Consider the following 17,898-nt stretch of genomic DNA (forward strand, 5'->3'; position numbering starts at 1 on the left):
TTTGACATTTATAGGTATGAAGCTCTGGGCCCAAAGAAAGGAAAAAAAGATCTTAATCACAAAACGATGCCACCTCTCCATTTGTGGTGTATTTCAGCTTATGTCTTTGGTACCAGCTGCTGCTTGTTCATATAAAAAAATAGTATTCACTTAAGGGCTCTGGGAAATTAATTGTGGGTTGGGAGGAAATATTATTCCAAAACCAGCCTAATTTCAGGTATTTCATAATCTGAAACATTTTGAGGCTCGCAGTGCTTTTGGCATTGTTTCTTCTTCAGACTGTTCTGCACTATGAGTGATGGAATTTTGCTGATTTATACCAGTTAGTGACATTGGTTACTGTTTGGTTATCCCTCATCTGCCTGTCCATATACACTGTAATACCTCTCATTACGACCCATGGATCAGCTTTGAATGCTCTCAATTTTTTAATTTCCAAATTTGCCATGTTTTCTAATAGCAAAATTGGTTTAGTCCTAATCTGTAACATCAAACAGTCAACATGTCAGACACCAGTCTGGTAATTGTTCTTTAGTGTACAGGTCCAGGGTGTGAGGTTTTCATTTGGGTTTGGGTTTTTTCTTTTAGTAATTTGATTGTGGCCCACAGTTGTTGGGTTTTTTTTCCAAGGTCCCTAAGCAAGATGATTCCTTTCAAAATGTAGTCAACAATAATTACTGAATTTTCTAAATTACTTCATCTGTATAGAAAATCAGCATTTTCCAAGAATTTCTGTGTGTCTTTTGATAACCTGAGTAAACTGAGAATATTTGCCTTGGAGTTAGCTATATGTTCCTGTGGCTTTAGGTAGAAAAAAAATTAATTATTTCTATTAGTTAATAAACGAATTAGAAAAAACAGCCTGTAAGAGAGCATTTCCTGAGTCCATCATAATCATTCAGACCATGTTTTTGTTTTGTTGGTAAACATTGCTCTTTAATTCAGAAAACAGTTTGTACTGTCCTGGGGAAGCCTGTCTCATTTGATAATGGGCTTTGAATCCAATGGATTATTGCAGGGATTTTATCTTGCAGTAATCTCCAGGGAGAAATGTACAAACAGCTGGGAGAGCAAGGAGGAGCTGCATTGTGCGGCAGGAGTTTGTGGAGCAGAATTTTGGGGTGCTGGAGGGGATCACAATACCAACATGAATCTATTCTGTTTTTCTCTGGTAAGTGTACACACATATGTTTTTATTTAGTGGGTTGCTGAGTTGATAAACTGAACTGGTGGGTGTGTTTGGATGAAAAAAAATCAAGGTGTTATATCTCAAACTGTGCAAGGTTGTGTAGCAACAGTGAGTCTTTCTAGCATAGACAAAAGAGTTTATGTATGAGAAATTGTACATGGCAAAATATGATTCAGTGAAAATAAGATTAAGCAAAAAGCATATACTGTGTACTATCTGTGACTATTACAAAAACATGCAGATTTAAACATGAGGCATTTGACCCGAGCACAGTAAAATGACTCATGTATATGTTATAATTACTAAATATATGTATGCTATAAATTGCTTTAAGCTCATTTTTTTGAGATAATAGTATCTGTTTTCCTTAAGTAGTGTAAGAGAACTGCTAAAACTTTGAAGCATTAGTTTTCTCTTAGCCAAGAATGAATATATAGTCATCAGGGCTAGCCCACTCATATGGCAATATTTACTCACAGGCAGAGGAACTGATTTAAGACCCTCTTCAGTGTTTTTTTCACTTTCTCTCCTTCCCCCTCACTCACTTCCCTTGCCCCAAGGCAACTGGTCAGAACGAACAGGTTTATCAGGATAGGAAATCCACTGAAACTCTTTCTGTTTTCAAAGCTTAACCATCTGCCAATGCCAATGCTCAGTATTAGTAACGGTAATTAGATGAGTGTATTTGCTGTATTTACACAGCACAGTAGATCTGTCAGCCCGTTTTTCATCTTTTGTCCAGATGTTTAGTATATCTTCCCCATATGTTTAGAAAGAACAATAAAAACCATTATTCAAACTGCACTGACACAAATTCAAATAAGGGAGCTGCTTTGTGTAAACTGTTGTTCCTGATTGCTAATGCTATCTTAGTGCAGAGTACTGGTGTTCTTGAGATCACAAGGATTAAAAGCTGCTTTGGAGTACTTAGAGTAAAATGCAGCGGTATTTTAGGATTCTGTGACAAGGGTCACTCACAAAAAAAAAAAAACCCCAAAAAAATCCCTGAGAATTCAACGACACTTTTGATCGTAGTTTCATGTCAATACATGTGTATTTCTTCTAAGTTAACTATAACTTTCTGGTACAATCGGTAACAGCTTGAAAATACTGATTTCTGAAATTCTTTGGGAAAGAACAGGTCTACCAGTATTTCATTGTTCCATCGGGGCAGCTTCTTGCTTTCCATGTATGTAGTTTGCTTTTCAAAAAGGTGTTGAGCCTTGTATCAGTTGAGAAATCAGCATTTGAACAAAACATGAGGTAGATTGTGTGGGTGGCAGTCGGTCAAGTTACAGTTTCTCTGTTAAGCCAGGTATGCAGCAGCTGGAGTTTCTGTGAGAGAGATAATGGCTGCAGTAATAATGGATGGTGCAGACAAGTGAAAGCTAGTGCCATGATAGTTTCTGTAATGAAATAATTAGTTCTGTTTAAAGATTGTTGCTAAGAAGATAACCTCTGTTCTTTACAAGCTTTCCGTGGGAGCCATTCTGTTGGCTTTGGTAATCTTTTGAGCACCTAGCAAAACACCTCACAAGTTATCAAGATCTAAAGATAATTCATAGGTCACTAAAGCATTTCATAAAATGCAGAGCCCTGTGCAGCCCTCTCTATGGATGTGACACAGTGCAGTTGCTTTCTGTAATCAGATTGTCTAGCTTGGAAATGAGCTAGTGATCCAAGTATGTACCCTAGGTACTTTCACTCTGTTGTCCTGTGACTGTGAAAAGGCTAGCAACAAAATGGTTGAAGTATCAATATAAGGATATTTTTCTCTTCAAGAGAGTCAATTCAGAAGTAATGCACAGCAATAAAATAATTAGGGTTTAAAGACAACTTTTAAAGACACTAGAGGAGCCAGTTCCTTTGTAGATGTGAATAGTCACTGATGAAATCGCTGCTGATTTACATCAACTGCACTTCTAGAGTAACTGCTAAACCTGAAACCAACGAAGAGTTTAGACTATTGGCAGACAGAATAAAAAAAGCTGCCCCAAAAAATAGTATTCTCATGGAAGTATGTTCCTCACGTAGACTGACTGACAAGATTTCAGGCTGTAATGAGTGTATGTTTGTGTGTACGTGTGTGTGTACATATATTTTCAAATTATGTTATTTTATAGTTCAGACAACAGTTTTCAACCCTATGGAGTATTGCAGTTGAAGTAAACTACAACTTGAGGGAATTACAAGGATATTCTCTTTAAAAACAGAGTAGAACCAGACTTCTGGCTGATCCAAAGTGGTGGCACACTGTGGTCGTTAAAGGAACATCAGTTTCTGCTGTCAGATTTGACTCTCTGTGGGTTTGCTTCCATACGTGTCCATAAAAGGCATATTTTTGGCATGACAGACACAATATTATGGGCCAGTCTAGCAAGTGGTGACATGGAGGCTGAAGATATGAGTCGCAAGATGGTTGTAAGGGCTTTGGAGTCTGGACTAGACTCTGCTTTTCCCAGGGAGGCAGACAGAGATTCCTGCAACCTGTTGCCGCCTGAGAGCCCTTTGATCTCCTCGTGTGAGTGCTCCAGCATGGGGTGTTTCCTCAGCAGCACTTTGTGTCCTGAGTTGACATCAGAATGGTTTGGCTTCTCAACTGAGATTAATTTTGCATCAGACGCATTTTTTTGCCTTGGTCTCAAGGGATTTGCAGGCAAATTAGATTTGCCTTCAAACCCTTGTGTCCCTTTTCCATTTACAAAATGATCAAAAGGATAAATGTCCCTTCTTTTGCAGACAAATTACATTAAAATTTCAACCTTAGACTCTGAATTTGCTGTGTCTTTTCCATCTTATGGTGCTTAGCATGTCAGACAATTAAATAAAAACAATACTGTTTGTATTATGGACAATATATGGAGAGGTACCCAGATCAAGCACAGCTTCTGTATGCATTGCAAGAAATTATGTTGCCAAACCATCTGTTTTGATACGCTGCCTAATAAATAGCAACATCCCACAAATCTGAGAAATAGATATTATTGAGCATGAAGTTCTTTAGTTAAGGTAGAATATTTTCCTTAGATTATTTTCCTGAATCAACTCTCCAGTATTGAGGGTTAGCAACAATTCACCTGGAACACTACCAGTTGATCCTGTCCTGAGTTATTCTCTTGTCTGGCAGGGTATACTTTTGCTTGTCTTGTAGCATTTACTCCTGGAAGCAGAAGTGTCTCCTTAGATGGGGCCATCTTTGACCATGGTTGTACACTCAGCCCAAATAACAGACTTTTCACACATTTCTCTACAGAGACTCCCATTAAAAACGCACACACATCCAGGAACATGTCCAGGCATTGAGCCTCCTTGGCACACAAGCACCTGAGTCTGTTCTAGCAAACCCTCCAAACCAAGGCAACTGCATGCAACCTGCCTGTCAAGTACAGTTTTGATGGTGTTTTAACAACTGTGCCAAGGAGCTGTTTGGATGTCTGTTAGTTGACTTCAGACAAGTGTGGGCCAGGGACTGTTCTGGCAGGGGGCACTAGTGCAGATGATCACATTACAGTGCTCTGGTTCATTCTTCTTTATTTACTAAGATTGATGCAACCACATATATTTCTGTTGCAAAGAAAAACTGAATTTCAGTAAAGTTTCTGTAAGAAGGATGTGAGGGGCACGAAAGACTTCACACAAGGAAATACTTAAAGACTAGGTCCTACCTTCTTTGGCAGTGAGCAGTGGCATTAGTAATGGAACTAATGAAGACAGGGAACAATTTCAGACACTTAAGTGCCAGCATCTTGTTTATCAGAGACCTGTGTAAGAAGGGCAGTAGGGAAAGGACACAGCACTCCTAATCATGGGGTCACTCAGATTAGTTATTCAAATTGACCACTGATCTTAGGGTTTAAGCCAAATAAGATCCCTTGCATTTGCCTATTTTTCTTCCATATGGTAGCTTGCTAAACACCACTTTTGCTAGTAAAACTTAAAGTACCAAGTGAAAGTCTAATCGCCTTAGTGACTTCCAGTCATTGAACTAGTTATATATTTTATTTTTAGAGCTCATTTAAAGATGTGCTGACAGTACAATGTAAAATGTATTACATCTAATGTTATAAACTGAAACAGCCTCTGGCACTAAAAACTAATGTTTCTATCATGCAAGATGCAGAGAAAATAAGTATTAATAAAAGCAGTGTAGTAGATAAATTATTAATTAGATGAAGCTTCCAAATGTTAAAGAAACCATAGAGTAAATGGAAAGATGCTAATGCTGCTATGGCTATTGGGAAGTGATGTTACTTAGAAATAGATCTGACCTAAAACCACGTGTTTTAACAAAGAATGATTACCTGAATGTGGAAAGACCATCATCTAAAGTGTAGTGTTAGTAGAAAAGATCTAAGAGGTTGAGCTTTGTAGTACTTCCCATGTAATAATCTTCATATACTCCTTGTTTATTTTAGCTGGATTGCTATCATCCCATCATACACCAGAGTTCACATTTAAATGCTGAGCTGGAGAATGACCTGACTGCATTACTAAATGCTCCTCTCTCTGCCTTATGATCGATATAGTCTCTCATGCCATGATAATAATATGCAAAGAAAAGAGCTACAATTAGTTCCTTCTAGATCTGAACTAGGATCTTTTCTCTTCTGGTGCAAAGGGCTTCAAAAGGCTTTCTCATCCCATGTAGGAGAAAGGAAATGTACTAACTACTCCAGGATTTAGTTTTCTTCTGCTGTCTCTTATATTGCTCTGTGATGTTTAGTGTGCTCAGGACTACTAAAGAGTTGATGTGTGAAATGGAAAACTACTGAAATTGCCTTTTTTGGTATAAAAAGAAACCTAACAAAACAACAACAACAACAACAACAACAACAACAACAACAAAAAAGAAGCAAGAATAATTCATTTTCATTTAAATACTTTGGGTTGCCCTGAAGGAGTTATTTCCTTCAATATTTCCCTCCTTCAAGCGATATATATGCCTACAAAGTATAAAACCAGTCATCAAATAAAACTATTTCATAAAGTGAAGGTGTGCTTTTTCTTTGTTGGGTGCTCTGTTTCTCACTTTTTTGTGCTTTCTTGAGCACACTTCCTTTCTTGCACTCCCTTACTCACTTTTGACCGTCCTCTTCTGCACCTCTCATGTGCACTCACTCTTTCTTATGCCTGCTCTTACTTGAGCCTGCTCTCTCATGCACTCTTTCCTGTTCCCTCACTCTTTCCCACACCTTTGCCTTTTCTGGAGCCCACCTTTCTTGTGCCCTTGTGCTTGCTCTTTGTATTGCCCAGGCTCTCATTCCCATGTTCCCTTTTGGTGGCACTCTCTCTGGCATGTTTTCTTACATGCTGTTTCTTATGACCCTTCTCAGTCTTTCTCTTGCACTCTATCCCTCACTCTTCCTCTCCCTTTCTCACACACAATTTGCCTTTCTCATGCTTTAGCTCTTTCTCGCATACTTTGTTGCACATGCTTGCTCTCACGCGCTCATGCCTTTGTGCACCCATGCCCTTTCTCCTGCCCACTGTCTCTTGCACCTTCACACCCGCTCTTTCTCACATGTGCTTTATCTATCTCCCTTGCATGCCTGCCCTTTCTCTTTCACCGTCTATGCATTCTTTAACATGAATTTGCTTTTTCTGCTCCCCTTCTTGCACCTTTCTGATGCCTGTGTTTTCTCACACCTCTTTCCTGTTACTTTGCATACTTTCTTGTGACTGTTCTCACTCTATCACACCATCACTTTATTACACGTTTTCTTTTTCTCCTCCCATGCTTTTCCTTCCTGCGCACTCCTATTCACATGCTGTCTTTCCCCTTCTCTTCCTCTTTTTCTCTCCCGCTTCCCCCCTACCTTCCCTCTGCCCTCCTTCTTTGCCTTCTTCCATCTGTCTTTCAACCATCCTTTCTCTCATGCACATGCTCACTCCTTCTCACATGCTGGTGCACCTGTTCCATGTCTTGTGCCCTTGCTGTCTTCACAACTTCATGCCCTTTCTTGTGACCCTGTGCTCTTTCTGACATACCTCTGGTTGGATTCTTGCATGAGCTTTTCTTGGTGCTCTCTCACTTCTCTTGTACCAACTCTGTATTTTCCCCACACCCTGTCTCTCTCCCCTCTTCCGGAATGCTTTCTTAAAAGTTCTGTCTCCTCCCTTTGCTCTTTCTCTATCTAGTTCTTCCTTGCTGTTGCTCTCACTGTCTCTCATTCTCACATGCACTCTCATGTGCTTACTTTTTCTCAGTTACTCTTTCTTGCACCCTTACTCCCTTTCTTATGCCCTTTCTCATGTCCCCACCCCATTTCTTACAACCTTGTTCCCTTTTTTGTGACTTACTCATGCCCTTGCACGCAATTTTTCATGTCACCTCTCTCTTCATGCAATCTCTTTTCCAGTACTCTCTCTTTAATCGTATGAGCTCTCATCTTTTCTTGAACAGGTGCTTTCTCACCCTTTAGATATCTCTGTCTCTGCATACACCCCACACACACCCCCACTCTCACATCCTTGAGCACACTCTTTTTCTTACATCTTCACAATTTTTCTTGCAGCCTCACACCCTTTCTCATAACACTGCCTTTTCATGCAACCTCATATCCTTTCTCACAAGCTCGCACCCTAACAACCTGACATCCTTTCTTGCAACCTAACATTCAGTCTTTCTCACAACTTCATGCTTGCTTTCTCAGGTACACATTATTTCTTGCATTGTTCCTTTTTTTTCACCTCTCATGCATGCTTTCACTCTCTCTTCCTTGGTCACCCCCTCCTTCCTTTTCTTACTTGCTAACACCCTCACTCTCTTCCTTGTGTGTTCCCTTTCCTCTATACACTCATGCTTTCTTGTGCACTCCCTTTCTCAAGTGCTCTCACCTTCTCATTCTCTTGCTTTCTCATGTGCTTACTCTCTTTTCTGCACTTGCATTTTCTCACATATTCATAAATATTGCACACTTTTCCCTGTTTTCTTTTGTATCCACCCTTTTCCCTACTTTCATGCTCAGTCTATTCTCTCTCTCTCTCCATTTCTTCCTCCTGTTTTATCCCTTTTCCCTCTTTCTCTGTGTTACTCCTCTCTCTCCTTTTCCCTTTTCCTGTCATGTGCATTCTTTCTTGTGCATGCTCGTTTTTTGTCATGCATGCTTATTCTCATGCCCTCATGCCCTTTCTCTTGATTGTGCACTATTTTGGAGAATCAAAGAATAATTTAGGTTGGAAAAGACCCTCAAAATTATTGAATACAACTGTAAACCTAACACTGCCAAGTCCACCATTAAACCATGTCTCTAGATGCCACGTCTACGTATCTTCCAAACACCTCCAGGGTTGGTGATTCCACCACCTCCCTGGGCAGCCTGTTCCAATGCTTGATAGCCCTTTTGGTGAAGATTTTTTCCCCTAATATCCAATCTAAACCTCTGCTGGTAACTTGAGGCAGTTTCCTGTCATCCTGTTGCTAGTGTTCTGGGAGAAGAGACCGACCCCCACCTGCCTACAGCCTCCTTTCAGGTAGTTGTAGAGAGCAAAAAGGTCCCCAGGAGCCTCCTCCTCTCCAGACAAAACAACCTCAGTTCCCTCAGCTGCTCCTCGTAAGACTTGATCTCTAGACCCTTCATGAGCTTTGTTACTCTCTGGACATGCTCCAGCACCTCAATGTCTTTCTTGTAGTGAGGGGCCTAAAACGGAACCCAGCATTCAAGGTGCAGCCTCTCAGTGATGAGTACAGGGGTCGTTGCTGTTTAACCCCAGCTGGCAGCTAAACACCACCCAGCCACCCTCTCACTTCCCCACCCCAGTGGGATGAGGGAGAGAATCACAAGAGTAAAAGTGTGAAAACTTGTGGGTTGAGCTAAAGGCAGATTAATAAGTAAAGGAAAAGCCACACACACAAGCACGGCAAAACAAGGTATTCATTCTCCACTTCCCATGGGCAGGCAGGTGTTCAGCCATCTCCAGGAAAGCAGGGCTCCATCACACACAGCAGTTACAAGCAACTCTGAACGCGCCCCTCTGCCCTCCTCCTCACAGCCTTATATGCTGAGCATGACATCATGCGGTGTGGAATATCCATTGGGTCAGCTGGGGTCAGCTGTCCCAGCTGTGTCCCGTCCCAAGTCCTTGTGCACCTCAAGCCTACTTGTTGGTGGGGTGGGGTGAAGAGCCTCTGTGTAAGCACTACTCAGGAATAACAAAAACTTTTCTGTATTATCGACACTGTTTTCACCACAAATCCAAAGCATAGCCCATACTAGCTATGAAGGAAATTAACTCTACCCCAGCCAAAACCAGCACAGGGGCTGTGTGTCCTGCTGGCCACTACTAGTGCTGATACAAGCCGTTGTGCCATTTCTCACCAAACTGAGGTTTGCTCTTTCTTACTCACACCTCACACTAGCTTTCTCACATGCACTTTCTCTCTTGTGCCACCTCTTTCCCTGTTTCTTGCTCCCCCACCCCCCACCCCTTCTTGCATGGTCTCTCACTCTATCCCTTTCTCCCTCTCTCCCTCTTTATCTTTCTTCTGGGTGCATCCTTGCTTTTTCTTGCAAGTGATCATATTCTTTTTTGTGGCCACGCTCTTTCTCACATCCATGCTCTTCCTCACACCTTATCTTGCACCTTCATGCCCTTCCTTGCAACCCCACTCTCTTTCTCGTGCCCTTGCACTCACTCTTTTTATGTGCATGTTCTCTCTCCTTTTCGCAGTCTCCCGGCTTCTTGCACACACTCCCTCTTTCTTGAGTTCTCTCTTTCTCCATCTCACTCCTTCTTTCTCTTCCCCCCCTTTCTCTTTAATTTGCTATATCCTTGTCTCCTCCTCTCTATACTCCTCTTTTTTCGTCTCTTTCTGTTCCATGAGTTGTCCCTCTCTCTAACTCGCTATCGCTTTCTCACATGCACACATGCACTTTCTCATGTGCACTGGCTCTTTATCACACATCATGCTTTTCCTTGCTTGCTTGCTGTCTTATTCCGGGCTCTTTCTTGCACCAAGGCACCCCTTTTCATTCTCTTATACCCTTTCTCATGGCCATGCCCCCATTCCTGTAATGTTACTCTCTTTCTCATGAACTTGCACCCTTTCTTGCAAAATTGCTCTTGCTTTCTTTTGCGTTTGTGCTTGTTTTCTTTCTCACACCACTTATTTCCTAAACACTGTGTCTTGCTAGTGCACTCTGTCTCCCTCACAATCCCTGCCTCTCACATTCATACGCCCTCATTTTCTGCCGTGCTCCCCTCCTCTTTCTGTCTCTTACACCTTCTCTCCCTCTTCACCCTCTTCTCACTTCATCCTTCTCTTTCTTTCCCTCTCTTCATATTATTTTCTCCCTTGTTGTTTCCCGCTTTGTCTCCCCATCTCTAGCACTAGCACGCTTTAATGTAGTCGTTCTTTAAGTCCATTTCTTGAGCCCCCCTTTTATTTTTTTTATTTTTTTTTCTTCCCCGTTCTAGCAAGCTTGCTCTTCCTTGCATGCTTGCTCTCCCTTATTTCTTGTGTGCTGGCTCTTTCTCCTGTGCTATCACACCCATCCTTTCTCATGCCGACTCTTTCTCATGCAAGCTCTAGCTCTCTCTTTCTTTAGAGCTTTCATTCTTGGAGTGTCTCTCTCTCTTTCATGCACTTGCTCAGTCTCTCAGCTGATAATGCTGCTTCCTGTGCTTGCTCCCTTTCTCTCAATCTGTTCTTTTTTTTCACATCCTTACTCCTTTTCTGACAAGCCCCATTCTCATGACCTTATCCCCTTTCTTGTGACCTCACACCCTTTCTCTCAACCTTATCCTTGTTCTTATGCTCTCACACTCATTTTCTCATGCATGCCTTCTCTCCTGCTATACTCTCTCTCTTGTTTTCTGGTGGAGCCTTTCAATCTCTTTTTGAGCTTTATCTCCCCACCCTGTTCTCCCTCTCCCTCTTTCTTCCTCTTCCCTTTTGTTCTTCCTCATTCTTGACTCTCTTTCAGATGCTATCTCTTTCTTGACATCTTTCTCACACACTCAAACTCTTTCTTGCACACTTGTTCTTTCTCACATGTTAAGTCTTTTTCCTGTGCCCTCGTAGCCACATCTTACTGTGCCTGCTCTTTCTTACACATGGTCTTGCTCTTTCACACACTTGCTCTTCTTCTCATCATCTCACTTTCTTTGTTGCACCCCATGCCCTTTCTCATGCCCTTGTTCCTTTTCTTGAGACTTCATGGTCATTCATTCTCGTGCCCTCATACTTACTTTCTTGCACTTTTTCTCCCTCTTTCTCGAGAGCTCTTTATCACAAGCATTCACTTTCTACCTTGCATACATGTTTCTCACATGCATGCTCTTTCTCACAAGTTATCTTGTTCTTTCTCATGCTCACTCCCTTTCTCATACCCAATCTGTCTTGTGGCCTTGCACTCTCTTGCACCTTCCCCCCCATTCTCATGACCCCATCCCTTTTCTCACATCACTGTTTCTCGTTCCCACATGCTCACTTTCTTACACACACTTTCTTTTTCTTGTGTAATCTCTTTCACGTACCATCTCTTTCTCACATATACTCTCTGCACCTCTCATGTCATCTCTCTCCCCCTTTCTAAACGGTCTCATGATCTCTCCCACTCTTCCCCTTGCTCTCATTCTTACCCTCCCTCTCTTGTTCTTCCATTCTCGGATTCCCCTGTTTTTCTCTCATGGGCACTCTCTCACTCACATTTACTTTGCTGGGCCTGCTCTTTTTCTCTGACCATCACATCTTTTCTTCTAGCAGTTTTTCCTTTCTGACACAATCATGCCTTTCTTGTGACCTCACACCCTTTCTTGCACCCTCGCACACCATTTTTCTCATGCCCTCATGCTTGCTTCCTTGTGTCTGCTTTTTCTTTTGCATGCCATCTTTTCCCAGCACACTTTCTCTCACATTCTCTCTCTTCCTCCCTTTTTCTTGACTCTTGTCATTCTCTCACATATGCACTTTCTTGCACCCTTGCTTACACACGCTTGCACTATTTTGCACACTTCCTTTCTCAACCACTTTCCCTTTCTCATGCCCTTGCCTTTCTCACACTGTTGTTCCCTGTATGCTTGTTTTCTTGTACTGTCATGCTTTCTGGCCCTCAAGCCTACCCTTCCTTGCTCACACCCTTTCCTGTGCCCTCACGCTTGCTCCTTCTCACATGAGTAGTCTGTTTTGTGAGTGTTCCCTCTCATGTGTGCTTGCTCTCGTTTTCAGTGGTATCTGCTTTTTCATTCTCTCTCATGTACTTTCTCATATGCTCACCTTTTCTTGCATGCAGGCATACTTTCTCATGCACTCTCCTTTTCTTATGCTCCTGATTTTTCTCACACTCTCACATTCTTGTGCCCTCACACCCCTTCTCACAACCTTGTGCTTGATCCTTTTCACACCCTCATCCTTGCTTTTTCACTCCATCTTTCTGCCCCCTTCTCCTGCGCCCCCCTCGCCTGTGCTGTCTCCCTCTTTATTTGTTGCACATTCCCTTTCTGGAGTGCTCTCCTTTCTCGTGGCCTTGCTTCTTTTGTGCCCCCTCTCTTTCTCGCACCCTCATTCTTCCTTGCACATGCTTACCTTTTCTCATGCCACCACACTCTCACATGCTTATGTGCTTTATCCCACCCTTGTGCTCTATCTCACCCTCATGCCTTCCTCTCTTGTGCCCACCCCTTCCCATGCCCTCACACTCACGGTTTCTCACATGGGGGTATCTTTCTCATGCACTCTTTCTCTCCCCTCTTCTTTAGCACTCTTTCTCACATGTTCTTTCTCTCTCTCTCGGTCTTGCCTTCCCTCTTTCTCTCTCACCCTTTCTTGTTTTATTTAGCTTTTGCTCTTTCTTGCTTTCTTGCTCCTTGTCTCTCACCCTCTCTCTTTCCCTCTCTTTCTGTCCTGCTCACACTCTTTTATAATTCATGCTGACATTCCCTTGCATATTTGCTCTTTCTGGGTATCGGTACACTCTTTCTCATGTCCACTCCTTTTCTCATGCCCTAGTTCTCTTTCTCATGCCTGGTCTCTTTGTTGCACCTTCACTTTCTCTTTCACAACTTTGCACTCCTGGCAACCTTGTGGCCTTTCCTGCAACCATGCACTTGGTCTTTCCCATGCCCTCATGCTTACTTTCTTCTTCATGCCTTCTCTTTCTCACACCTTCCCACACATTCTCCTTCTTATGCCTTATTTCCCTCTTCCTAGTGTGGTCTTTCTCACATACTCCTGCACACATGTACTCATTCTTTCTCATGCCTTTGACCTCTTGCTCACTTTCTTGTCTGTGCTCACACTCTTTCTGTGCATTCTCTTTCTTGAGTGCCCTCCCTTTCTCACACCCTCACTCTTTCTGTGCCCTTGCTCTTTTTGGTGCCCTCACTCTTTCTCATTCCCTGGTTCTTCCTCACATGCACTTGCTATTTCCCATGCACTTCTTCCCCATCTCACACACTCACATGCTTCCTTATGCACTCACACCCTTTCCTATGCCCTTATGCTCATTCTTCCTCAGGCAAGCTTTCTCTTTCTTACTTAGTATCTTTTTCATGCTCTCTTTCTTGCCCTTTCTCACTCTCACTTGCTTTCACACAGTCTCTCTCTCTTCCTTCCTATCTTGTCTTTCTTTCTCTTCTTCACCCACTCTTCTGTGCGCTTATTCTTCCTTGTGCACTCAGGTTTTCTTGTGTTCTTTCTCGTGTGCCCTCATGCCTTCTCATGTGCTCCACTTCCTTCATGCATTCTCTTTCCCATGCCCTCATTACTATTCACATGCTTCCTATTTCTCATGTCCTCCCTCTCTTTCACATGCACTTGCTCTTTTTCTGCATACTTGCTTTTCTTACACACCTGTCCTTTCTCACTCCCTTGAACTCCACCTTTTTCACATGAACTTTCTTTCTTGTATGACCTTTCTCACCCTCTCCCTCTTTACCTTCCCGAGCACCCATTCTCACATGCTCACCCATATGCTTTCTTGTTGCTTCTCTCCTCTTCTCTCTCCTTATCTCTTTTCCCTCTCTTACTCTTGCTCTTCCCTCCCCCCTTATCTCCTTTTACATATTTTTATTGATCTCTTTCTGTTTTCTTTTTCTCTTTTCTTACTCTCCCCCTTCTCCCTCCTTTCATTCTTCCTCACCCTCTCTTTTCCCTCTTTCTCTTTCTCATGCCCTCTCTTTAACATGAGCTCTCTTTTATGCTTCCATCTCTTAATTAAATACTCTCTTCACCAAAGTCCTCTACTATTCCCAATCTGGGGAGAAATATATGGTTACATTTTACATTGTGGAATCACAGAAGTATGTAATAAGGTTTTATACTCATCATTTTTGTCTAGAAATGCTCAATCAACAACTTCAGACTGGGAGCCTGAACCATCATTGCTACATGGCAACATAGTTACAGTAAGAAAAAACACCGTTCTTATGAATAGACAGGCGCAGTTGTCTGTTAGGAGCACAAGCCATGTGTAGTGTGCTTCATAAGCCATGCACCACTTTCCCAGGAAGCATTAACTCATTAGTTCCTAGAATAAACACCACTATATAACATGAGCATTTTCAGGAGGTTCGGTTTGTAATATTTCTCCCACAATATTTATCTTGGCTTATGAAGACTCTAGTAGACTGAAGCAAATAAAGGTCCATACGTAAACACTGTGGCTGAAAAAATTAGTCATGGCTTTGAGCTGCTGTTTCAATAATATTGCCTGTAAATCTTTACGTATTAACAATATAACTTCAAATATACATCTGTGTTTATGTTCTCTACTAGAGGAACAAATGCTTTTAAATAATAATATACCATGTTAATTTCAATGGTGTTGCTAAGCTGTATGTCACACTGCTATAAATTTGATTTATTCCTTAATTAATGCAGTTAAAATCAGTAATCAAAATTCATTGGGAAAATGTTCGGTGCAGATCAAAGTGGCAACAGCTAAACTCTAGGATCATTAGATAGAGCATGTTTAGTTTTGCCATCTGCTTTCATTTAACTCCTGAATTATGGAATGGTGGTATGTATATGTAATCCTGGCTCTTGGAACAGTGGGATAAATGTGAAAATCTTAGTTTCTGTTAAAATGTTTATATTCTTGGTGGTTGGAGAAAAAGAACCCTCTTACATGTGCATTATAACATGAGTTAAAAAATTTGAATACAAATGGAATTTATTTTTAATTCTAGCCATTCTCATAATTTTGAGAGCCTAAATCATGGCTCAAATTCTGGGAGCTGGCAGAATTGTTTCTGTTTATTTCCAGAGAATAGGGTTACTTTTCTGCATCAAATTAACATTTTTCTCATAAAGAAGTACTAACTATAAAACATTTTTATAGTTTATATAGAAATTTTAATTGTTTATAGTTTTCATAGTTTTTACAGGAATTTTCACATAGTGTTCAGGTGGAGATATACATGTGATTTTACTCCTTCTGAGAAGATAACGTTCATTTTTCCTGTACCCTCAGCTTTACCCCTGCCAAGCTATGGAATCAAAGACACGATACTGTGAACTCTAGCATTTGAGTACTTACTATAATCCGTTTCTATATGCTTTTTAAAGAAAGAAGTCAATAAATTATTTCAAAAGACAGGGGAGCAAAATCACTCTCTATTTCGTAAATCACAACTACTTGCTTTTTTAATTGCTATTATTTTAATGTGTTTACAAGTGTTCATCTTTCAAAAGCTGTTTAAATATGTTTTAGGAGGGCTCAATGGACAGCTTGTATGAGCCTGTCCCAGAACATCAAGAACCCAAGGATACAACTCCTATTGACATCCGGGCTAGCACTCCAGTGAGCGTGCACGTAAACTGTGGACCACCTGATAGGTCTATGTCTTTGGTAAGTAAAAGTTAATTGCAAAGTTGCATCATATTTTGAAGGCACATGTGTGTTCAGCTGGTTTAACTGCCAGTTTGAACTGTTTAGGCTTTTTAAAGCCACTGTTCAAATCTCATCTCTGTAGCAAATGACCTGATTTCTGTCCAGTCCTAACAGGCGCCCTTGAAAAACAGGTCATGAGTTCCTATACAGCTAGTAGCAAAGTGAGGTTAGTGCAGCCCCACTGTACAAGGGAATTTCTCTTTGCAAGTCATAGCATATGAAAATGTTAGGAACAGATATTAGTTGAGTTTGTCTCTACAGGATATACTGTTGGTGTCTCTGGTTGTTCCTTTCATTAATAATAATTAAAAAAAAAAGCATTTCTAGTATGAGTTTTATGAATTTTGTAACTCATGGCTTCTGGAATAACCTTTACATTTTACAAGACCTCATTAGGCAAACATGAAGGAGATTGTCTTCTGGGTTTTTTTTCTTCCTAAATAATATTTCCCTACTTAATCCTTTATTATTGGTATGTTATTGGTATAATATATCATTGAGGCTTTGACAATACTTTAACATAGTATATTAAATTTCATAATCTTTTTCATTTCATAATCTCTGTTCTCTACTTTACTATGCTCCTTCATTTATAATTACTATCTCTATCTATAGCAACATATGATGCAGCCTGGTGAAGGATTAAAAAGAAAACAGGAGGTTCATTATTCAAAGAAGAAAGACTGTCCTCCCTTCAGAAATTATGCCAAGCTTTACCCGTGTGCGCTCCAGGTTAGGTGCTGTGTGCCTATGAGACTGCTGGACCTATGGTGTTGCAGTATCACAAAGCAGGTTTGCACACAGGACTTGTGTGAGGAAAGTGCAAGAGCTGGTGGGATAGGAGAATGGCTGGGGAATTGTGGCATGCACTTGTTGAATTCCTAAAGGAATGGAAATAGCCTGTTTTTCTCAGGCCCTTCTGCTGCAACCAACTCTGTGCATGCCCCTCTCTTCCAGATAATCACCTCGGTGCTTTATATAGTGGTCCTGGTTTTGAGAGCATAACAGGGCAGAGATCTCAAGATGATTCGTCATAGCATCAGCACAGATCTATAAGCCTGGGCTCTGAAATATGCCTACATTAACATTTTACTGCAGTAGGTAGGAGATGCTCTCCTGTGTGACAGGTTTCTCCCCGTTATCAGGTTGTGACCTTGTTACTGTAAGAATGAGCCACCTCTACACTGTTCCAACTAAGTGTGTTTAATCATGGCTGTGAAATATCACTTGTAACCTGATCCTAGCAAGCCTGTAGTATTTCAGTTGTGTGAAGCTCTAGCTATTTGGCTAGGGCTGTGTTACACAACTCTATTGAAACATGCCGTTCTACTAACAAAGGTGGACATTATAGTTCAGCTCCTACAACTATTCAATCTTTTCCCCTTTGCTGTGACTACAAACCAACTCTGTAGTTAATGAGAACGACACTAATATTTCCCTGTCCAATGGGTGTTCATCTAATAGGAACAGTATTTAGAAGTAAAATTAAAATTGAAATCAGATTTGGTTTTTGGTTTGTACCCAGTGTGTGACATGTGATGTCCTAATATACTTTGAAATAGTTAACTACTAGAAATTATCCTTTATCTTATCAAGATATGGTAAAGACATATGCTATGATTTTCATGATGTGTAAGACTAAGAATTAAAACTGCAGTGATATTTTAGGTCAGGCTTTTTGTTTCTTGCTTGTTCTTGTTTTGTTCGGTTTTCTCATTTGACAGCATTACTTTAGGCTCTTCGTTTTATTAGTATAGAGTTAGGTTTCATAATTTTTTTTGCTAAATAAAAGTAATCAACCAATCCAATACAGAACTTCATTTTCATTGAGCCAACATAGAGAAGCAGATCTGCTACTACTGTTGGACCGGAAAA

General features: G+C 41.1%; 1 protein-coding gene across 3 annotated transcripts in view; it reads left to right on the plus strand.

Moving 5' to 3' along the window:
- The first annotated feature begins 1,042 nt into the window (after positions 1–1,042).
- LOC119143519 (SAM domain-containing protein SAMSN-1-like) overlaps positions 1,043–17,898 on the plus strand; it is a 98,297-nt gene continuing 81,441 nt past the window's right edge. For 2 of the 3 annotated variants that reach the window (XM_037377857.1, XM_037377859.1), the window contains exons 1-2: positions 1,043–1,171; positions 15,844–15,981. In XM_037377857.1, coding sequence (XP_037233754.1) covers positions 1,148–1,171; positions 15,844–15,981 — 162 coding nt within the window. In that variant the 5' untranslated portion in view covers positions 1,043–1,147. Of the gene's footprint in view, positions 1,172–14,469; positions 14,537–15,843; positions 15,982–17,898 lie in introns of all 3 variants that reach the window. The other variant, XM_037377858.1, reaches the window with a different exon arrangement.

This window comes from Falco rusticolus, chromosome 2 (genome assembly GCF_015220075.1).
Source record: "Falco rusticolus isolate bFalRus1 chromosome 2, bFalRus1.pri, whole genome shotgun sequence".
Lineage (NCBI taxonomy): Eukaryota > Metazoa > Chordata > Aves > Falconiformes > Falconidae > Falco > Falco rusticolus.